Source organism: Cnephaeus nilssonii (assembly GCF_951640355.1).
Source record: "Cnephaeus nilssonii genome assembly, chromosome: 16".
In the NCBI taxonomy this organism is placed as follows: Eukaryota; Metazoa; Chordata; class Mammalia; order Chiroptera; family Vespertilionidae; genus Cnephaeus; species Cnephaeus nilssonii.
Genome location: NC_137087.1, coordinates 41,313,530 through 41,337,519, shown reverse-complemented (window position 1 = coordinate 41,337,519; position 23,990 = coordinate 41,313,530). Strand labels below are relative to the sequence as shown.

The 23,990-nt window shown below is 42.3% G+C and overlaps 1 protein-coding gene across 12 annotated transcripts in view; it reads right to left on the bottom strand.

The window, feature by feature from the left end:
- Positions 1-23,990, bottom strand: part of LCOR (ligand dependent nuclear receptor corepressor) — a 126,982-nt gene that overhangs the window by 53,787 nt on the left and 49,205 nt on the right. For 6 of the 12 annotated variants that reach the window (XM_079793480.1, XM_079793482.1, XM_079793483.1 and 3 more), the window contains one exon: positions 21,427-21,506. In XM_079793480.1, coding sequence (XP_079649606.1) covers positions 21,427-21,506 — 80 coding nt within the window. Of the gene's footprint in view, positions 1-21,426; positions 21,507-21,835; positions 21,903-23,990 lie in introns of those variants that run through there. The other 6 variants (XM_079793481.1, XM_079793476.1, XM_079793479.1 and 3 more) reach the window with 3 other exon arrangements.

Sequence of the window (23,990 nt, the reverse complement as noted above, 5' to 3'; positions counted from 1 at the left end):
CTCTATTCCAAATAAAGTCAGTTCCCTTGGGAGAGCTAGTCCCCTTAAGAATTCTCTGTTCCTAAGGCCTCCTTCTCCCTTCAGAAGAACCTCTGAGCCACTGCACAAATACTGGGGGCTGTAGGCCTGTGCTCTATGGGTGGAGGTGCTGGATACTTGTCCCTCCTGGCAGGGAAATTTTGCCTTAAGAATAAGACATGGCCCAGGGCAATGTTCTCAGCCTGCTGCACCTAGCATAAATTTTCACTCAGTAAAGACAGAGTGCTGAAAGGAATCCCTAGAAGAAAGCATCTGCAACAAGAAGGTAGAAGGTATGAGAAATGCCCCAAATCTGCTCCTCTTGCTTAGAGAAGAGCTTCCCTCAAGCTGAGCTATGGGAGGTGGGTGGGAGTGAATTACGGTTCGAATGCCACAGATTCTTGTTGTTCTTACTGAGATTTAGATTTTTTTAAAAAGTAAATGATTCTTCATCTGTTATATGCTCTTAAGATTAAGTATTTCCAGAGTTCAAACCGTTGTTTAACAATAATTTTCACCAAATGATTGTTTAGCTTGTTTTCTATCCCGAATAACCGAAGATAAAATATATAACACAAAATCATATACCTTCTTCAATTGCATCTGTTCACCATTTTAAAATTTTATAGCAAAAGCCCAGCTGGTTGAGTCCATCCCATGCACCGAGAGGTCACCAGTTTGATTCCTGGTCAGGGCACATGGCCAGGGATTTCGGGCTCAATCCCCAGTAGGGATCATGCAGGAGCAGCTGATCAATGTTTCTCTCTCATCAAAGTTTCTATCTCTCTCTCCCTCTCCCGTCTTCTCTCTCTAAAAATCAGTAAGAACATATTTTTTAAAATAGTTATAGCAATGATGTATATGCAAAATATAGCTCATTCTCCCTTACTGGACATACATATACCAAAATTAAATGAACCAAAAAGAACAAAACTGTTCATATGACAACGAGCTATAAAGCTAAAACAATCACTAGGAGATGGGAAGTTAAAGAAAAAACCATTAAATATCATTTCCCATCCCCCACATCTAAATTCCAGAAGGAATCATTACATACAGTATGGCAAAAAATAACAAAATGATGTGACATAATAAAAAACAATTGTTCTTCTTTTCCTTTATTATCCAGAACTAAAAAGCAATCAAGTTGGAGATTTGAACTGAAATCTCCTATGAGTTGTTTCCTTCAGGATTCAGGAATTGGTTCACCTATATATACATACATGGAACATACTCCCAGAGCTTTGATTCTGTAGCTCTGGGGTAGGGAATAGGCATTATGTTTTTTAAAATGCTCTTTCCTTAATAAAGAACTAAAAAAAAAAAAAAAATCAGTATCATACTTTAAAAATTACTTTATATTTACAGTAAGTCTTGGGAAGGCAAATACCCACTTGTTATTTAAATTTTCTCAAATGTCCCAGCCATTCTAGCTTTATTCTTTCAGATTATACTTAAAATCACTTAAATTCTGTTCTTACCACCACCAGCTCCTCAAAGATGGCAGTGTTTTTTCTTATTTTTAAAAAAAATCTAAATAGAGTTACACTTATAAAGTAATTCAGGAATAAGCAACATCATTAAAAATATTCAGTCTTTTATAGAATTGCTTGCTTTATATTTATCTAAGTGGGTGTTACTGAATCTCAATTAAAATTCTGTTATTTATATTGTTCCCATGCATTTATTTTACACTAGTGACCCGGCACGCGAAATTGCGCAGCCTGCCCACTCACACGCTGCTCCGACTTGACACCCTAACCTCTCCACCCAGAGCTCCAGCGCGCCTGGCCCAGCCCCCCCCCACACCCCTTCAAGCCCCACCCTTGGTTCTTCAAGTCGCCTCGGGCTGGTCCTGCCTCCTCAGGGCGCCTCCCCACTTTCACCCCATCTCCAGGAGGAGAGTGTGGAAGCCTCCCGCCTGCTGCCGAGTTTTGAGCGCCACTTCCTGGTGGTGCATGTGCTGTGCTCCTTCCCCTGGCAGGAGGGCAGTGAGCGCACTCAGTGCTAGTGGTGGGTGGCGAAGGACTGGTAAGGGGGACGCTACGGGCTCTCACCCCCGCCCTCCCCGCCACGGGATGGTCCCGCCTCCTCCGGCACCTGACCTGTCTCTGGAGCAATGCGGCTGCTCCGCCCCACCGCACACACAGTCTCCTGCTGAACGGTCGTTACGGTGTGAGGGCGTCACAACCATTAGCATATTAGCTCTTTATTATATAGGATTCTTTTCATCATGAAAAGCATGTTTCCTTTATTTTCTAACCACTAGGGCTGGCATAAATGAAGAGAATGTGTGTAAAACTTAATTTTGCATACAGCTTTTAAGGGAAAGTGTAGGTCATTTGTCTTCATTTGCTATGTTCTCTGGTAACGTCACTAGTTTTTGTCAATTTTCCAATATCATTTTAAGGTAATTTCTTTTAAGGGAACTGTGAGGGTAGCAGAAAGGAGAGGCAAAGAGAAATGCAGAAGTCTCTAACACTTTGTGGTCTGATGATCCATCGCCCAAAGGAGGAAAGGAGATATAATATTAAATGGGTTAGAAAAGACCTCAAATTCATTACTAAGCTTTTGGTTATCTCTACCTATATATACTCCATATAATATACTCTTTTATCATCATTTATGACCATTTTGAGATGGACAATAAAACAAATATCCAAAAGATGTTTTCAAATAAAGAGTTTATACTTTACAACCTAAAGTAGCTACCTTCAGTACTAGAAATATTAAGGGAAATTATTCAGGTTGAAGAGGAATGGCACTATAAAACACTGCTAAGAGATCTTAAAGAAGATATACATAATGATGAGATAAAACCATAACCAGAAATTGGAAGACTCAATATTGTTAATGTAGCCATTCTCTCTAAAATGATCTATCGATTCAAGCAAACCTCATCAAAATTCTAAAAGTCTTTTTGAAGTTGACAAATTGATTTAAAAATTTACATAGAAAGGTCAAAGACCTAGATTAGCAAAACACGTATGAAAAACAAGCTTTGAAAAAAACTACTTGATTTCCAGATATAAAGAGAAAATAATCAAGACACTGTGGTAATGATATAAGAATAGACATACAGTTCATACACCCACATGTACATGGCCAACTGACTTAACAAAGATGCCAAGATAATTCAATGGGGGCAAGAAGGCCTTATCAAGAAATGATGCTAAAACAATTGGATTACCTTATGAATTATAATAAACCTCAACACTTAACTCACACCATATAGCAAAATTAACTAGAAATGAATCAGATATCGAAATAGGAGTTAAACTAGAGAAAATATGAGATTTTCTTGTGTTTGTCAGTGGATTGGGAAAAGATTTCTTAAATAGGAAATAAAAATTTTTAAGAGAAAAAAATGACAAAGGGTTTTGTATGAATTACATAAAAACTATTACAGCTTAAAAAGTTTTAAAAAATTGGCAAAAAATTTAAACAAATGTTTCACATAGGATATATATACAGAAGGATGCTCAACATCTCATTATGAAAATTAAAATGAAAATCACAATGAGATACCACTACAGATCCACTAGAATGCCTAATGTTAAAAAGACCAACATCAAATGTTGGCAAGATGTGGAACAATGGAACTCTCAAACATTGCTGGTAGACTACAAAATGGTTGTCACTTTGATGAACCACATGGTAGTATCTTAGAAGGTTAAATATACAATTATAATAATACTCAAGAATTCCAACTCTAGGTTTGTATCCCAGAAAAATGAAAACATATGCTCAAAGGGTTATATTTATATGTAAATAAGTCTAACAGCCAAGTATGGAAAAATTCAAAAGTCCATAAAAAAATGAATGAATGAATGAATAAGCAAACAGTGGCATCACAAAAGAAACAAAAGATTATATACAAATACAAGAATGAATATAAAAAAACTATACTAACTGAGGTCAAATACAATGATCCTAATATGTAAAATTCTAGAAAAGGTAAAACTACACTGACTGCCTGGGTCTGGGAGTCTGGTAAAGGGACTGACTGACTACAAAGTTCAAATATGGACTTTTGAATTTTTCCAGATGTTGGCTATTAAACTTATTTACATATAAATATAAGTCTTTGAGCATATATTTTCATTTTTAGGGTGAGGGAACTGTCCCACACCTTAACTGTCCTGGTAGTTATAAACTGTATACATTTATCAAAATCCATTAATCTGTATTCTTAAGTGTATTATTTATATACAAAAAATTTATTGTATATAAATAAATATTAGCTCAGTCAAGAAATCATTAAAAACAGGCTCAGGATACTAAAGATGCTAAATGCTGAATGTATCACTGAATTTCAATTTTTGAATTAACCACTTGAAATTTAAAAAATGGTCTTACATTTTAGAGTTACAAAGTAATATGACACTTATTTTTTTTAAAGCTCTTGTGCTTTTTCTTCAAGCAAGCATACTCTTAAGTTGAAAAATAAAACAGTATCTTTTATTTGCCATGCACTTATTTGCATAGTATTCTGAATATACTGTCAGTAGCCATAATTTATGGCATTTCACAATTATTGCTATATCCTTAGATATAAATGGTGATAAGTAGGTTTATTGTTGCCCAATCGTTAATACCACCTACTGAACTGACATCAATATATCTATATATATAAAAGGCTAAGTGACTGACGGTCCAACCATCCAGTACATATGATGGGCACTGACAATTTAAAAATAAACATTCACCGCACGAATCTTTCTTCTAAGTAATTTCCTTTCAATGCACGAATCCATGCACCAGGCCACTAGTTTTAGATAAAAGGAGACTAAAGAGTAGTGAAAATCAAATTCAATGAATGATCCTATATTGGATTTTGAACTAAGGGAGGGTATAAAAAACTACAAAGTCTTTGGGACAACTGGTAAAATCTGAATAAGATTTGTAGGTAATCACATATCAAAGTTAACTTTCCTAATTTTTGGTAACTATACTATGTAGTTAAAGAAGTGGATATCCTTATTCTTAGGACATAGGGAAATATACATGAAAACATTTAAGAATAAAGAGGTATGAGGGATATACCTATATCTTATTCTCATATGGTTCAGGAGAATGTGTGTGCTACATGTAATATCTAAGAGAACGAATAAATAATAATGCAAATTTGGCAAAAGGTTAGCAATTGGTGAATTTAGGTGGAGGGTACATAAAAGTTTTTATACTATTCTTATAACTTTTCTATAAATGTGAAGTTATTTCAAAGAAAAAGCTATATAGTGGGTAAATGCTGACCCCTACTTTTCTCCCACAAGACAGATCTCCCTTGTTTCTCCTTCCATCGTCTCCTCCATAATCCCCGCTGTCTTGCCATCCTATCTAATAATAGAGTAACATGTAAATTACCATCACTCCGCTACGCCCACGATTGGGCGGCGGGAGGCTGGGGGGTGGGACTCGGGGTGGCCTATCTGGCCATTGAGAGGCACGGATCCGCTGCCACTGAGGGGCGCCTCTCAACGGCCAGATCCGCGGCTGCTGAGGGGGCCTGTCGCGGACACCCAGCTGCGCCTCTCAACGGCAGGGTAGCCAGGTGTCCGCGGCAGCCCCCCTCAGCGGCCGCGGATCTGGCTGTTGAGAGGCACAGGGGGAGCCTTCTGAAAGGCCTGGTGCACCAGTGGACAGGCACCCAGCTCCACCGCGAAAAGCATGTAGGGGACCCTACACGTGCATGATTCAATCATGCACTGGGCCTCTGTTAAATTATATTTGCTTGTGTTATGGGTTGCTCTGATACACAGTCTCAGGAAGATGAAGAGCAAAGAGAATAATAGGTAGGATATGAAAGTTAATTTTCAGGCTTCTCTTAATATCTCAATGACCTAATGAAGATAGAAAAAAAAAAAAGGAAATAAATTTTCTGTTAAGGGCAAGTTAGTAAATATTTTAGGCTTTGTAGACCATATATAGTCTCTGCTGCATCTCTTCTTTTCTTAAAAATAGTATTTTAGCTTAGGGAACAGACCATAGTTTGCTAACCCTGGTGAGAGAGAATTATTAAAGGTCTCCAAGAACTATAACAAAAGTAGCTCTAGTGTTTCCTGAAATAGCAAGGACATTATTGAATAAAGCAACAAAATTATGTTGGCATGGAAGTTAGCCCTCAGGGCAATAAACAGTTAATAAAGTTAAACTTTGAAAATTTTCTTTTGTAACTCTACTATTTGTCATCTTATGAGTGTGGGTGTTTTGGAGGAAACAAATGGGGGAGGACGCTTACACAGTTGATTATTTTCTTTTTTAGAGGTAACACCTCAGGAAAGGAAATGGAAGTAGTAAGGACAAGTTTCACTTAGGAAAGACAAGATGGCCTAGATTTCAGTAGGATAACACAAAACTTAAGGGGTGACATTTTAGAGCCATTCCTGTCTAAATTCAAGACCATGCCCACTCTGTGACTGAATTTATTTAAATGGTATTTAAAAATTCATACCATATGGTATAGAAAATCTGAGAATCAAAAGCATGTGTATGTATGCAGGGCTTATAATAACTCCGTTATAAAGGCCTACCTGAGTAGATCATGGGCATATAGCTACAGCCAAGTCTGCTGCCCATGACTTACTGACATTTCAAGCAATGAACTAAAAAGAACAGACAAGATGCAACTCATTGATTTAAATGCCACTCTCCGACATCTTTTTATTTTAAATGCTGGCAAATCTTAGGAAAAATGGCTCCACCATTTAAAATGCTCATACTCTTTAAGGTCAGTGATGTAAAAGGAAACCTTCTTACTCCATGTCAATTACTACTTTTTACATTAACAAATATGAACTGTGCTTAACGCAATTTTTACTGTATGTCAATGTTACCTTAAATTTTGTTAAGCAAATCATCAAATTAAAGAATATACACTAATAAAAGAGAAAGATGCAAATTGACCATACCTTCACAACACCAACCAACCAATCAGGAGTGAGTATGCAAATTAACTCAACAAAGATGGTGGATTAATTTGCATACACAGTCACCAAACAGCTGGGGGCGGGGAGCTTGCATCGTCACCATGGCGATGACGCAGGCGTTCTGCACCTCCTCAGCCACTCAGCTGGGCAGCGTGGGAAGGCGGGGCCGGAGAGGAGAGAGGTAGCTCCGGGGGCCGTAGCGGAAAGGCCGTCCCGGCAGCCAGGGAAAGGAAGGCCCATTCTTGCACGAATCTTCGTGCATCGGGCTTCTCGTAAGAAAATAATAAAAGTTGAAGTCTGAATGCACATCAAGAATTAAATATGGTATTCAAAATGCACAACAAATGGGCCATGAATGACTCAATATATCTAATTGCTGTTACTGTTGATGAAAATAAAGCCTAAAGTGTAAGTGGCAAAGTGACTCTTACTAACATTATCTTTAACTCACCAGTCTCTATAATCAGCATTTGCTGTTATAGCTTTTCTTACATTATACATGTACAAATTGTTATGAATATTAAAAGACAAATGCAAGCCAACCCCACAGTCAATAGCAATGGTTTTTTATATCCTTCCAGTGTTTAGAAATTAAAAGTTTATACTATCTCAATTCTCATCCACAACCCAATCTCAATCAGAAGACTTCCTGAGTATCTATCTGTTCTTCATAGTGACTCTGGATGTACACATAGATGCCCAATGATATCCAACTGCATATTTGAGGCAATAGTATTATAAAGCCTAGTTGAGGGTAATCTTGCCTTTTACAAAACTCCTACAGCACTTCATACTGCTCTGACAGCAGGGGTTTTATTATCCTTATTATATTTATACTAGAGGACCAGTGCACAAAATTTGTGAAGGGGAATGGAGGGGTACCCTCGGCCCAGCCTGCACCCTCTCCAATCCGGGACCCCTTGGGGGATGTCCGATTGCCGGTTTAGGCCCGATCCCGGAGATCGGGCCTAAACCGACAGTCAGACATCCCTCTCACAATCCTGGACCGCTGGCTCCTAATTGCTCACCTGCCTGCCTGCCTGGTCGCCCCTAAATGCCCCCCGCTGCCAGCCAGGTCGTCCCCAATGGCCCCCTCCCTGCTGGCCTGGTTGCTCCTAACTTCCGCCCCGCCGGCCTGGTCACCCCTTACTACCCCTCCACCAGCCTAATCGCCTCCCAACTGCCACCTCCCCCCTGCCGCCAACCTGGTCACCCCTTATGGCCTCCACGCTGGCCTGGTGGCCCCACACAGCCTTGCTTGTTCAGTCGTTTGGTTGTCCCTCACTAACCCCCTGCCGGCCGGGTCATAGGCAGCCATCTTGTGAGGGTGTGAAGGTTAATTTGCATATCACCTCTTTATTATATAGGACTAGAGGCCCGGCGCACAAAATTTGTGCGCGGGTACGGTCCCTAGGCCTAGCCTGCGATCAGGGCCATCTTCTCTGGCTGCCGGCATCTGGCCCCGCCCCCCGCTGCCACCCACCCAGGTTCCCAGTTTGCCATCAGGCAATCAGAGCCTGACAGCCAGGGGGGAGGGACCGAGAGGTCAGCTGATCCTGCCTGCTCACTGCCCCGCCCCCACCGTGGGGGTCTTGGCCTGGCGCCTCCCACATCCCCTGCCACCCACCCTGGGTCCCCGTTCGCCATCGGGTGATTGGAGCCTGCCGGCTGGGGAAAGAGACCAAGAGGTGTTCAGTGCACCTCATAGAGACTGGTCGAGTGGTTGTTCTGCCATTATGGTTGCTGGGCTTTTATTATATAGGATATGTATATATTTCTAACTTCCTCCACTGCACTATAAATTTCTTGAAAATAGCATCTGTGGCTAAAACATCTTTTTAATCACTTGAAATAATTCAATCACCAGTAGCTGGCACTTTTGACATACTACCAACAGTGAAATACATAGTTGTTGATTTTAACTTTAGAAATAAGAAACTGAAGAAATTTTTAAAACAAAAAATATAAGCAATAGGCAAAGACTTAATTTTGTTAAGATGTCAATACTACCCAAAATGATCTACAGATTTAATGCAACCCCTATCAAAATCCCAATGACATTTTTTTTTCAGAAAAAAAAAAATCCATCCTAAAATTCATATGGAATTTCAAGGGACCACAAAGAGCCAAAACAATCTTGAAAATGCAAACAAAATTGGAGATACCACACTTCCTAATTTTAAAACTAATTACAAAACTACAGTAATCAAAACAATTATGATTATGGCAAGAAGACAGACACATAGAATAATGGAATAGAATAGAGAGCCCAGAAATAAACCCCGACATAAATAGTCAAATGATTTTTGATAAGGGTGCCAGGAGCAAAGACATTCTTTTCTAATAAATGATGCGGAGAGATCTGAATATCCATATGCATAAGCATGAAGTTGGATCCTTACCTTATACCATATATAAAAATCAACTCAAAATGGACCAAAGACCTAAAACTCTAAAACCTTTAGAAGAAAACACAATGGGCTCAGGGGGGAATATTACACTGGATTTGAACAAAAGAAGTGAGACCTATACCCATGGCCAGAAAGAAATGATAGACTCACTTAATAAACTATTCTTTTTTTTTTTCTTTCTCCCCATCCCCACATTCTGTTTGCTCTGGGGAAAGTCAGTAATGGTCCTGACTACCTACTGTTTTTTTTTCTATGAAGATAAATCAGAGGCCTGCTTAATAGACTAACAATAAACAAATTAAACCAAACAACAAAGACAGATAAAACCACAATCAACACTCATATATACAATATTTACAAGTGCACATAACACATAAACAAGACTTAATTGGATCTTTCAGATGTTTTCCACTGTCTGGGACTTACAGCCAGATGTGGCCTAGATCTCAGCCTGCTGTTCACAGATCTTATCATATTCTGTTCTCCATAGCATTGACTGGCGTCTAAAGTCGTTTTAGCTAAAATCTGCCAGTCCCAAGGCGTCATGTGATAATTTTCAGACAAAGCATTAAGGAGACCTTTTGTAAAAGGACTGTTAGCCCCATTTTCTCTAGTTGATGAGCCTTCCCACACCAGAGGTGGAGGATCGGGGGCCTTAGGTTCTGTAGACATTTTTTTTCTTTATTGATTAAGGTATTACATATGTGTCCTTACCCCACTATTGCCCCCCCCCACTCATGCCCTCACCCCCCAGTATCTGTGTCCATTGGTTATATTTATATGCATGTATACAAGTCCTTTCATCTCTCCCTCTTATCCCCATCCACCCCTACCTTCCCTCTGAGGTTTGAGCATCTGATCAATGTTTCTCTGTCTCTGGATCTGTTTTTGTTCATCAGTTTATGTTGTTCATTAGATTCCACAAATGAGTGATATCATGTAATATTTATCTTTTTCTGACTGACTTATTTTGCTTAGCATATGCTCTCTAGGTCCATCCATGCTGTTGCAAATGGTAGGAGTTCCTTCCTTTTTACAGCAGCATAGCATTCCATTGTGTAGATGTACCACTGGGGTTTTTTTGAAAATTAGAATTTATTAAGAATACTAGGCCGAAACCAGTTTGGCTCAGTGGATAGAGTGTCGGCCTGCAGACTCAAGGGTCCCGGGTTCGATTCCAGTCAAGGGCATGTACCTTGGTTGTGGGCACATCCCCAGTGGGGGGGGGGGGGTGCAGGAGGCAGCTGATCGATGTTTCTCTCCCATCGATGTTTCTAACTCTCTCTCCCTCTCCCTTGCACTCTGTAAAAAAAAAAAAAAAAAGAATACTAGAAGCCCGATGCATGAAGATTCATGCAAGAATGAGCCTTCTTTCCCCTGGCTGCTGGCACTGCCTTCACTATGGCCAGAGCCGCCTTTCCGCTCCAGCCCGGAGCCACCTTTCCGCCTTCCCACGCTGCTCAGAGGCCCTGGAGTAGCTGGGGTTGTGCGAAAACCTGTGTCCTGCCTTGCCCCGCCCCCAGCCACTCGGCGCCTGCTTATGCATATTAACCCGCCACCTTTGTTGGGTTAATTTGCATACTCGCTCCTGATTGGCTGGTGGGCGTCATGAAGGTACAGTCAATTAGCATGTTACTCTTTTATTAGGTAGGTGTTTTATTTTTTTATTATTTTTTTAAAATATATTTTATTGATTTTTTACAGAGAGGAAGAGAGAGGGATAGAGTTAGAAACATCGATGAGAGAGAAACATCGATCAGCTGCCTCCTGCACACACACCCCCCACTGGGGACGTGCCCGCAATCAAGGCACACGCCCCTGACCGGAATCGAACCTGGGACCCCTGAGTCCGCAGGCCGACGCTCTATCCACTGAGCCAAACCGGTCTCAGCAGGTGTTTTATTTTAATGATCAAATAAACTATTCTTCAAAAGAAAGAAAAAAAAAAGACAATCTGAATAAATTTTCAAAAGATAACATACAGATGGCCAATAGGTACAAGGCACTCAACATCACTCATCATCAGAGATATACAAATCAAAACCACAATGAGATATCAGCTCACACCTGTTAGAATGGCTATTATCAACTAGGGGCCAGTGCATGAATTTGTGCACCTTAAAAGGAACTGTGGGCCGCAAGGTTGCGGTGGGCACAGGGGCGGGTCTCGGCCCATCATGCCATGGCCCCCGGTCCCCTGTCTGTCGGCAGCCCCACTACCACTGCCTCTGCTCCCACGTGCTGATGGCACCAGCCCTGCTTGCACCCACTGAAACACAGAGCGATTGGGGCCAACACCAGTGGTGGATGCGAGCGGGGCTGGTGCCATCAGTGGGTGCATGCAGCAGCTGCCCTGATTGCCCCTCAGGAGCAGGGGGCAGTGGAGAAGCCCCCAGGGGCGATTGGAGCCAGCAGCCGCCACTTGTACCCGCTGACAGTGCTGGCAGTGGGTGCAAGCGGTGGCTCCGGCACCAGCTGCGAGTGCGAGTGGGGATGGCACTGGTAGTGGGTGCAAGCAGCGGCTCTGGCACCAGCAGCGGGTGCGAGCAGGGCCATAACCGGCAATGGGTGTGAGAGGTGGCTGCCAGCCCCAATTGCCCCTCAGGAGCAGGGGGAGGTAGAGAAGCCCTAAGGGGCGACTGGGGCCGGTACATGCTGACAGCACCGAGTGATCAGGGCCAGCGCTGGGCACCAGCAGCGGGTGCGAGTGGTGGTGCCAGCATCGGCAGCGGGTGCAAGCAGGGCCAGCGCCGGCAGCAGGTGCAAGTGCCGGGTGGGACCGTGGTGTGCGGGAGCAAAGAATTTTCAGTAACCACCAGAGGCTCACCCCAATGACAGTGACCAGCGTCCCGCCTTGGTCTGGCACCCCTGCTCACCTGCTCCACCATCCCGCCATGGCTGATGCCCGCCATGTTCCGCACTCTGCCGCCTGCTGCTGACGCCCGCCATGTTCCCACGCGCCCTTTGGTGGTCAGTGCACATCATAGCGACCGGTTGTTCAGCTGTTCGGTCTATTTGCATATTAGGGTTTTATATATATAGATAAGTGTTGGCTAGGATGTGGAGAAAAGGGAACCATTGTGAACTGTTGATGAGAAGGTAAATTAGTGCAGTCACTGTGGAAAAGAATACGGAACTTTCTCAAAAAGTTAAAAATAGAAATACCATATGATTCAGCAATTCCACTTCTGGGTATTTATCTGAAGGGAACAAAAACACTAACTCAAAAAAATATATGAACCCCCCCTGCCATGTTCACTGCAGCATTCTTTACAATAGCCAAAATATGTAAGCAACCTAAGTGTCCACAGATAGATGAATAGATAAGGAAAATGTTTTTTATCTATCTACACACACACACAACACAGGGATATTATTCAACCATAAAAAAAAAGTCTTGCTATTTGTGACAACATGGATGAAACTTGAGAACATTATGCTAAGTGAAATAAGTCAAGACAGAAAGGCAAAAAACTTATGATCTCACATGTGGAATCTGAAAACAAACAAACCTACTCATAGATGCAGATAATGAATTGGTGGTTGCCATGATGGGCGTGCAAAATGGATGAGGGTAATCCTTTTATTTTTTTAAACATATTTTATTGATTTTTTTTACAGAGAGGAAGGGAGAGGGATAGAGAGTTAAAAACATCGATCAGCTGCCTCCTGCACACTCCCTACTGGGGATGTGCCCACAACCAAGGTACATGCCCTTGACTGGAATCGAACCTGGGACCCTTCAGTCCGCAGGCCGATGCTCTATCCACTGAGCCAAACCAGTTAGGGCGAGGGTAATCTTTAAGGTACAAACTTTCAGTTTTAAAATAAGTCCAGGGGACACAGCATGGTGACTTAGAAGCAATGAATACACCCAGTGCCCCCAGTGATGGGCAACCTTTTGAGCTTGGTGTGTCAAACTTCACCAAAAAACTGAGCATAACTCGGGTAGTGTGTCACTTTGAGGAAAAAACTAACTCCAAGACTCTAGTCACAAATGTTTCATCCTCAGGAGCAGCAAATGTTTCATCCTCGGCATGCGGCTGCGTGTCATCAGAAATGGCTACGCGTGTCAGTGCTGACACGCGTGTCATAGGTTCGCCATCACTAGCCCAAACTTTGCTTTCTTATACAACTCTCCAAATAAAGAAACTAGGGTTCCTTGAAGAAATCCAGGTTTGGGACAGGAAAAGCAAAAATAAGCCTGGAACATTTTTTTGGTGCCAAAAAAATAAGCAAGTGCTAAAAACAAACTATAGAAACATGTCAAAAAAGATAAGGAGCCAACCCGAAAGGGCTCTCAATAGCCAAATCTAGGATAATGTAAACTAAAAAAATAACTGTAATGAATTATAGTCCATAGAATGAAATAAGAATCCACGAGTCTATACTAGTAGGTAAACAAATAAACACATAAATGGAGAAGGGAAAGCTCTTCCTTATAGAAGAATTGCAACTAATAGAGGCATAAGAAATAGGAAATCATCATTAATCATTACCACAGTTAAGTTTTTCAAGCAAGATTCATCAATGGATGCTAAAATTACTGATAATGGAGGAGAAACTAGTATGATGACAAAAAGATATTTACCAAATCTCCAAGTGCTTCACCACAAGATACCTTCTAAGTACAACGGGGGGAAAAAACAGAAACCTTACATGAGAAAAAACTGGCAGACACCACCTTAACTAAGTGATTAAAGTAAACATCAACCATATGCTTCCTGATATAGAGCACTAAGGATGACACCACATCAATTCTGTGAAATTCTTGCCAAAAAATGCTTAAGTGGAATTTAATAATGAGGAGTCATTAAACAAGCCTAAATTGAGGAGCACGCTACAAATCATTTTGCCAGTATTCTTCTAAAGTGTCAATATTATGAAAGGTAAAGAAAAACAGAACCATCGTAGACTAAAGGAGATTAGAGGCATGACAACTAAATACAAAACATGAGCTAGATTGGATCCTGGACCAGAAAAATGACATTATTGGGATAGCTGGCAAATTTCAAAAGGTGTGCAGATTAGATAATAGTATTGCATCAATGTTAATTTCCTTACTTTTATAACTGTAGGGTGGTTACATAAGATGTTAACATTTGGGGACTCTGAGTAAAGGGCATACAGGAATTATTTTTACAAGTGATTTATAAACCTAAAATTATTTTTGAAAGGCTAAAAAAACATATAAAAGACACGAGTAAATATGCTTGGCACATGTAAGCACTCAAAATAGTTAGCTATTAATATTATAATTCTGCCCAGCTGATGTGGCTCAGTAGTTAAGCAGTGACTTATGAACCAGAAGGTCGCGGCTCGATTCCCAGCATGCCCTGGTTGTGGGTTCAATCCCCAGTGTGGGGTGTGCAGGAGGCAGCCGATAGATGATTCTCTCTCATCACTGATGTTTCTCTCTCTCTCCCTCTCTGAAATCAATCAAAAATATTTTTTTATTATTTTTTTCAATCAAAAATATTTTTTAAAAATATTATAATTCTCCAGTATAGTAAGCCTCCTGACTTTTTAGTTACTCATCTATATAATAAAGAGGTAATATGCAAATTGGTCCTAACGATGTCACAGTAACGACCAATTTGCATATTGACAGACCAACAGGAGGCTGCGCGCGCAGTGGGGGGACTTGCATGCAGCTCACTTCCCTGCCCCCCCGGTGCCGGAGTCCTCTTTCTCTCCCGAGTGCACGTGCCTGACAAACACCCCTGTGACACCACGCCCCATCTGAGAGCACTCTGCCCGGGGACACCACCAACCCCCCCACTAAGGCGGGGGGGGGGGGGGGCTGAGGGACGACACACGCATGGCAGAAGGCCGGTTCTCGGGGCACGCCAACCAGTGGGTGCGCGCATCGCCGGTGATCCCCGGGAAGGGTCCTGCACGCAAATCGAGAGGGTGTGGACCCAACACGAACGAAGGGCCAGGGTGCGACGACAGAGAGTGGATGTCGAGGTAAGGCACCGGACCTGGACGGGCCACCGGGTAAACAGCGCGGGGATCCCACCACCACAGACACACAGGGCGGCCCTGCGACGCCAAGGACACCGGCCAATCCTCCCAAGCGCACAGCCTCGAAGCCTCCTCCCGCCATGCGGCCCCGGCCCCACCACCGTGGAGACAACAGGCGACCCTCACACCAAAGGGAAGCTGCCACGGCTTTCTCCAGCCGTCCATCTATTCATCTGCCCATTCCAACCCAGATGGGGACTCGCATCCTGGGCGGAACACCCCCTGAGAACACGCCGGGTCCCGAATGTGCCTGCGCAAGCACGCCCTTCGCCTGCGAATTCCGGGGGGAGCAGACAGAGAGCCGCTCAAGGCATGGGAGTGAGCATGCCGGGGGGTGGGAAAGGCCTCCGCGTCCCCCCACTTCAGCACTCAACTGGAGAAAAGCCTTGCGCACACATGAATGCACACATGCGCCCATGTAAAGCAGCGGTCTCAGTGATGGACGCCGACCTGGGCCGGCTGGACCCTCCCCAACTCAGAGGGGGGAGGCGCGGGCTTCGGAGGGCAAGACACTGCTGCTTCTTCGCTCGGCCCCTCAAAGCCGGTGCGAGAGGGGCCCGAGTGCCCAAACAGAGGCGGCTACAGGTCCCAGAGAGGAAAGAAGTCAGTACTAAGACAGGACTAAAAGCACAGAATTTTTAATTAGCCTGTAAAAGAGTAAAAGAGTGAGGGAGGAGGGGGGAAGATGAGAAAGAAGGGAAGGAGGGAGGGAAGAACTTTACAAAGGAGTCAGTAGAGAACAGCGTTAAAGAAGGAAAGAGGATGTATGAGTGAACTGTAGGTGCTATAATGAAAATCAAGTATAGTTGTGTACTGGGGACAGATTTTAAAAGTAGGAGTCAGAAAAGAAAAAAGATAAATGATAGTCAATAATTAGGCAGGTAGGTAGATAGATATTAAAACAGTGGAAGTAAATAGAGAAGAATGGCAGTTAGGGGTGACCAGGCTGGCAGGGGAGGGCAGTTAAGGGGATCAGGCTGGCAGGGGAGGGCAGTTAGGGGGATCAGGCCAAGAGGGTAGGGCAGTTAGGGGGATCAGGTTGGTAGAGGAGAGCAGTTAGGGGGATCAGGCCGGCAGAGTGGTTAGGGCAGGCAGGCAGGTGAGTGGTTAGGAGCCAGAGGTCCCAGATTGCGAGAGGGATGTCCAACTGCCAGTTTAGGCCCGATCCCACAGATTGAGAGGGTACAGGTCGAGCTGAGGGACCCCCCCACTCCATGCATGAATTTCGTGCACCGGGCCTCTAGTCTATATAATAAAAACCTTGCGGATATAATGCTGTAACGACCAAAGACCGGTCACCAGGAGGCTGCGTGCGTCGTGAGTGCGTGGCAAGGCACGCGCGGGTGGGGTACGTGCGCAGTGAGGCACGTGCAGGTGGGCGGGGACTTGACTCTGGGTCCAGCCAGCGCCGCCGGGAGGCGCCAGCGGGACTCCGGGGAGTCCTGCAGCGCTGGCGGGACTCGGGGGTCCCAGGTCTCACGCGATTTCACACGCTGGGTCACTAGTTTAGTAAATATTTTACTGAGTGCCTACTATGTGCCCAACAAACAGAAAAGAAAGAAAACAGTAAGCCAGGCAGGTAGGCAGGCATTCACTTACTAAGAGATTCTTACACAGATGAGTGTCTATCTAAAATAAACTCATGTCCATTTACACTTATATTCTCCCACTCTTTCAAACTGAGCAATTCTACGTCCTTAATTATTGCTCTCCATTTTCCATATTCCTGTTCCTAGCTTTGTTATCAAAATGCATGTTTTCTAAAAACACGAATCAAGTCCCAGGTATTTGACTTTGCCCATAATTTAGTCACCCTTAACCTTCCTATTTCTTTATTTATAAAACAGATGACTTTAATCAACTTTATAGGATTGTTGTGAGAATTAAATGGGAACAAATATAAGTAACAGGCACATAGTAGATGCTCAAAAGATGTAAGTTATCTTTCCCTTAAAAATTATACAGTTGACCTTTGAACACAGGAGTTAGGGGTACCGACCCACTGGCAGAGTCAAAAATCCATGTATAACTTTTTACTCCCCTCAAACTTAAGTTGTTCTTGGTATCTGCAGGGAATTGGTTTCAGGATGCTTCTCCTTCTGATAAATATCAAAATGCACAGATGCTTAAGTCCTCTATATAAAATGATGTAGATCAATGCATATAGTCAGTGGACTCCCAATCACAGATCACACACAGTATAGGTCTTTAATGAAAAAAATACACATATAAGTAGATCCACGCAATTCAAACCTGTGTGGTTCAAGAGTCAACTGTATTTTCTAACTGTTGCAGGATCCTGAAGTGCAAACCAACAATTGTTTTATTAATCTGTAGGTGAATCCCTGGTTCTGTTTTCCTAAGAAGTGAATTTGTATTTTTCACCTACATTTTTAAAAAATATAAATAATACTAGTATATATTTTTTATCCATTTTAACAGTTTCAGTATCTACTAAAAAGTCAAATAACTAAAAAAATGCTCAGCTCCCTCCTCTTTCCCAAATATCAAATATTTCTAACAGTTTTCCAAACATTATCTAGATTTTCTCATCATACCAACCTCACACAAGATTCCAACAGCATGCTCTGCTGCCACCTATTGGCTGTTACCATACCCTCCAGATATTTCCTTTTTTTTGGAATCCTAAAGCAGCCTTAAAGTGCAAGCCTCAAGCCAGTGGAGTACAGTCCTTCTCAGATGAAATGCTCCAAGTGCCTGCAGAGTCCCAGCACAATCACTTTAAATCTAACAAAACTAAAGATAGATGCTTGACAATTCATTTCCTAGGCTCTTTCTTTTCTCCTCTCTCTCTCTCTCTCTCTCTCTCCTCTCTCTCTCTCTCTCTCTCTCTCTCTCTCTCTCTCTCTCTCTCTCTCCTCACCTGATATTTTCCCATTGATTTTTAGAGAAAGAGGAAGAAAGAGGGAAAGACAGAAATATCAATGTGAGAGAATCACATTGATTGGTTGCCTCCTGCATGTGCCCCGACCAGGGCCCGGGCCGGAGAGGAGCCTGCAACCGAGGTACATGCCCTTGACTGGAATCGAACCAGGGACCCTAGGGTCCGCAGGCCAACACTCTATCCACTGAACCAAACCAGCTAGGGCTAGGCTCTTTCTCTTCCTATTTTCCATTATAAATGTTATGGCTGTCTCTGAAAAAAATAAATAAATAAACCAAGTACAGGTAGTGAAGTGTCTAAGGGCGAAAAACATCTTTCCCAAAACTAAATGTGTTGTCAACTGGAAATATTCTAATTAGAAAACCAACTAAAAATTGTAGAACAGCTGTTTTAAATACTACAGGATTCCATACTTTGCTATTTATGTATTTTCTTCTAAAAATATTGTCAATATTTCATCCTCATATAGCAATGGAAAACTCAATCACATTACAAGAATGTACTGTACTCAACTACTAAACATAGAAGGGCTTTCTGCTCAATACCACCCTGAAAAAAAGGTAACTAATAGTTGCTATTTCTATTCTACCAAAACACTTATTAATTTAAATGACTTGCTCAGTAAATAGTCAACATACCAACACAAACACACACAGTTTAAAATTATGAACTTCAACTTCACTGGCGGTTGCTTAATTTTCTGGTCTTTTTCAAACCACACTAAATTTCAAAACACTCCTCATTAATTCAATGAAAACAGACCACCATGAATAGTCACAACAACTTTTTCATGTAGTAGCAGAAAAAAAGATGCCACAAAAGAACAGTAAGAAGCTATTAAACCTGCTTTCAGATTTTAATGCACTTGTCAACAATGGCGGTAAAGGCTACATGGAAGGGTAAAAAGAAGCATACAACATGGCTCACAGTCTTCAGAGATTGACAATATAATCAGGAATACAAGATTCAAACACAGAAAAGGATGGACAAAATAATACTGAATAGCAAATGACAAATAATTGGTATAGATCATATTTACTGCAACAGCGTGAAGGGTTGAAACAGCAGTAAGAGCAAAGGTTTGCCATTCATAGGAAAGGAGGGGCTTAGGCAAGAGTAAGAGCAAGGGGATTCAAGCTATTGAGAATAACAGGCGTGCAATGCTGTAGTCCAAATAGTAAAAGCGTGTTGTTTAATACAAATTATCAGACCAGTTTAGCTAAAAGAAAAATATATAGAACACGAGTGGGACACAGCATTAGAAAGAAAAATGAACTGTGGAGGGTACTGAGTCACTGAGTGTTAGGCTAATGTACCCAGAAGACAACGAGAAAATCACTGGAGACTCAGTATAGGGTCACATTCCCACACTACGGAGGGGTGAGGGTCAAGGCTGTAGCAGTGTTTAACAGACTGAAGACAACTGAGGGACGAATCATGCTATTTCAGGAGTTCAGAAATAATGCTAAAAGCTTGAAGTACAATGATGAAAGGCGGTGGGGTGGGGGAGGGGATGAAATCTGGTGAGGGAACAACTGATATAATCTGGTAAAGTTAGACATGTACAAGGCAGAGGAAGGAATTAAAAATGTTTCCAAAGCTTTAAAACTGGGAACAGAAGTACCATGAAAAGAAACATAAGACAAAAAACCATTACTAATAAATTTTTCCAACAACTGAAATGTTTTTAAACCAAAATTCTATTTATGTTTTTATTTAATACAGAACAAAACACAAACCCAAAGCTACAGCCAATTTCTGCAGTTTAATACAAAAAGCAATCATACTCAAATATTATGAAGAAACATCTTATACTAAAGAATAAATCACAATCTATCATAAATCTACATAAATTAGTAGTTACTTGATCCAGATCCATGTTGCTATTCTTTTTGTCCAAATGACTCCCATTACTTGAATTACCATACACTTCATATTTAAAATAAATAACTAGGCAGAATAATTAACTGACACCCAGTCAGTTGTTCTGCCTAGTGAACTCTATGAATAAAAGCAACACATGCTGGACTATAGATTTCTCAAAAGGCTAATCAGCAGACTAGAAACACTAAATTGCAAACTGAGTTACTATCAAATCTTTTATAAATAAACTAGAGGCCCGGTGCATGAAAATTCATGCACTGGAGGGGGCAGTCCCTCAGCCCGGCCTGCCCCCTCTCACAGTCCGGGAGCCCTCAGGGGTGGGAGGTGACCCGGCGATCAGGGGAAGGCGACACCCCCATCACACCTCTGCTGCTGCTACTGCCAGCAGTGCAAGTCTCCGCCGGCTCTGGTTATGTGAGCCTCAGGCGGCCCTGGGCGGCTGGGCAGCTGACATCCGAGGCTTGCCTACGCCTTGGGCCAGCCCTGGACGGCTGGGGGGCTGAGGGCGGGTCTGGCCGCACCGTGCACCAGATGCCCCCCCGGCTGGGCTGAAAAGACTGTGGGACTCCGGCGGCAGGCGCAAGGACCCGCCACACCACGCACTACCACCTGCCCCCCCGGCGGAGCTAAAAGGACTGGGGACTCCGGCGGGGCTGAGGGGACTGGACACCGCCATCTTTGTGACAGCGTGATGGTCAATTTGCATACTCCCTCTTTATTATATAGGACTAGTGGTCCGGTGCACGGATTTGTGCACATTGAAAATAAATTGATTAGAAGGTGGCCAGTGGAGCGTGACTGGGTGAGATGGGCTGAACACACCCTGGAGCCAGCCTCTCTTGGTCCCTCCCCACCAGCTGCACCTGGGGCAGCACTGTGCCACAGCAAGAAGGGCGTCTGCAGTCACCGCAGCTCAGCAGTAAACCAGATTCTGGGCGACAGTGCCCCAGCAACAACATGACCCACGGCCAAAGGCGGAATTGTGCAGCCCCATGAGGAGTCAGGCTCCCACTTCTCTGGTTCTGGGGTGCCAAGTCACTGCAGCTCGGCATCTCCTGCATTGAGCGTCTGCCCCCTGGTGGTCAGTGTGTGTCATACATACCAGCCAGTTGGCCGGTCACTTAGCCTTTTATATATATAGATACAGGCTCATACCTTTCTTTTCCTACAGGTCTTCACCAAAGTAATCAAATTTTGAAAACATAAAAACTATAAAATGCACTAGACAAGTTTCATTGAGTTTCTTGGTTACCTTTACTTTATCTCTTCTCAAGCAACAGAATAGACAATTTTCATCAAAAGTCCAATCAGAAATGCTTTCAGGTTCACAGTCTGCAAAAATAGTAGGAATAACAAATTAATAGTCACAAATGAGGATTTTTCAGGAAACAAATAAGAATGTCAAAAATATTAACAAAAATTTCTTTACTTAATAGTAGACAGGTTCCTATTTATGTAAAATCTTAATAATAACTGCTCACTAGTTAATATACCTTATTCATACATATATTTTGCATTATTAACTAAACACAAAAAGATGCTTACATTGATATAGCTTTAACCCACGAAACTGTGAATAAAAGGAGAAGACACAGGCTTAAATCACCAAGGTATCATGTCACCAGGATGATTTTTAAAATAACAAAAAATATTTTGAATACCTTTAAATAAACTGAGATCTTTTAAAAATGCAGGTCCAAACAGCCCTTCAAGAATACTTTCAAACCTGAAAGGATGGAAAAAAATCCATTATTATAATATTCCCTATTGTAACTTAATATTAATCTATGGCATGAAAAAATGATGGGTTTTCCTCCAGTTCTCAAGGATCCATAGATTATTACTGAAGAGATGCTAAGGGAAGAGTGTCAATGACAAATCTTAAAAAAAAGGCTTTGCATTTCTGTCAATGACTAACATTCAATACAAATTCAGAGCATATTCAAGAACTACATAAAACAGACAATGCCTAGAAATAACTAATAAAGGAATGGAAACTCATGGGTTCTCTTACGATCTTCCAAAATCCCAAATACTTCTTTATAAAAACATTCGAAGTCTAGGTTAAAAGGGCCCTTTCCAATAAGAGTCAAACCGCTTCAAAGTTTCCACAACATTCTAGATTAATCAAACAGTATGTTTCTAAAATCAACTGTAGACAACATATTTTCAAGCTAATAGTTGTTTTTTTTTTAATATGCTTTTATTGATTTCAGAGAGAGGAAGGAAAGGGGAGAGAGAAACATCAATAATGAGAGGGAAATCTTGATGGGCTGCTCCTGCAAGCCCCATACTGGAGTTTGAGCCCACAATCGGGCATGTGCCCTGACAGAATCGATCTGTGACCTCCTGGTTCACAGGTCTGGGTATGCTCAACCACTGAGCCACACCGGCTGGCCAAGCTAATAGTTTTTTGAAGAAGGAAAATCCTCACTGAGAACACCAATATATATCACTACAGAAAAAGGAACTACATAACATTTTAACAGAAAAACACCATTGTGATTATTTCACATTGCTACAATTAACTATTTACTGGTTCCTTTATGAAGTTAAAACCCACTAATTATACATACAAAAATATGAGAGCCCTGGACGGTGCAACTCAGTGGTTGGAGCATCGGCCCATGCACCAAACTGTCTCGGGTTCGATTCTCAGTCAAGGGTACCTACCTAGGTTGCAGGTTGGATCCCCAGCCCAGTTGGGTGTATGCAGGAGGCAACCAATTGATGTGTCCGCCTCACACTGAGGTTTCTCTGTTTTCTCCCCTCTCTTCACTCTAATAAAAGAATTTAAAAAGGAGCCCCGCCAGAGTATCTAAGTGGTTGAGTGTGGACCTGTGAACAGAGGTCAATTCCTGGTCAGGGCACATGCCTGGATTGCGGGTTTGATGCCCAGTGTGGGCCTGGAGGAGGCAGCTGACCAATGATTCTCTCTCATCATTGATGTTTCCCTTTTCTCCCTTCTCTGAAATCAATAAAAATATACTTTTTTAAAATAAGAAAAGAAATTAAATAACCTATACATAAATGTTTAAACTAGCATCATCTTGTACCAGTATAAAGTAGAAAATGAAACACACACAAAAAAGTTTCTGATTTAATCAAATATTGATGATCAAAGCAATAAAAAGCAATTAAAAATATCTTTGCCATCTTGTTTCTATGGGTTAAGACAGTAAGGAGGAAAAAGAGGAAGGGAATCAGACTGTACCTTTATACAACATGACAGAAACAATGGATTAGAGTAGTGGTTCCCAAATTATGTGTTGTGTGCTCACTGGGAGCTCAAATGTATCCATGTATACTTTAAGTGTGACCTTTAGAAAAAATTAGTATGTATTGTGCATTCAATGTACATACTACTTTTCAATTGCATAGAAATGTTACTATGATTAAGAAAACATAAAAAGTGTTACTGAATTCCTAGTAGTTAGGGGCACTATGTATTTTGTCACAATCTACTCTCACCTAAGGCTTTATAATTTTTAATATTTAAAAAGTACTCCCATGTTCAAAAGAGAGTGAAGTACTAATTTAAAATACTAGTAGAGGCCCGGTGCACGAATTCATGCACCAGTGGATCCCTCAGCCTGGTCTGGGGGATCAGGCCGAAACCAGCTCTCCAACATCCCCCGACGGTCCCAGATTGCGAGAGGGCACAGGCCAGGCCGAGGTGACCCCACTGGTGCACAATCAGGGCCAGGGAGAGACACGGGAGGTTGGCCAGCCAGGGAGGGACACATGGGCGTGTTTGGCCCATCTCACTCAGTCCCAATCAGCCAGGACCCAGCAGCAAGCTAACCTACCAGTCAG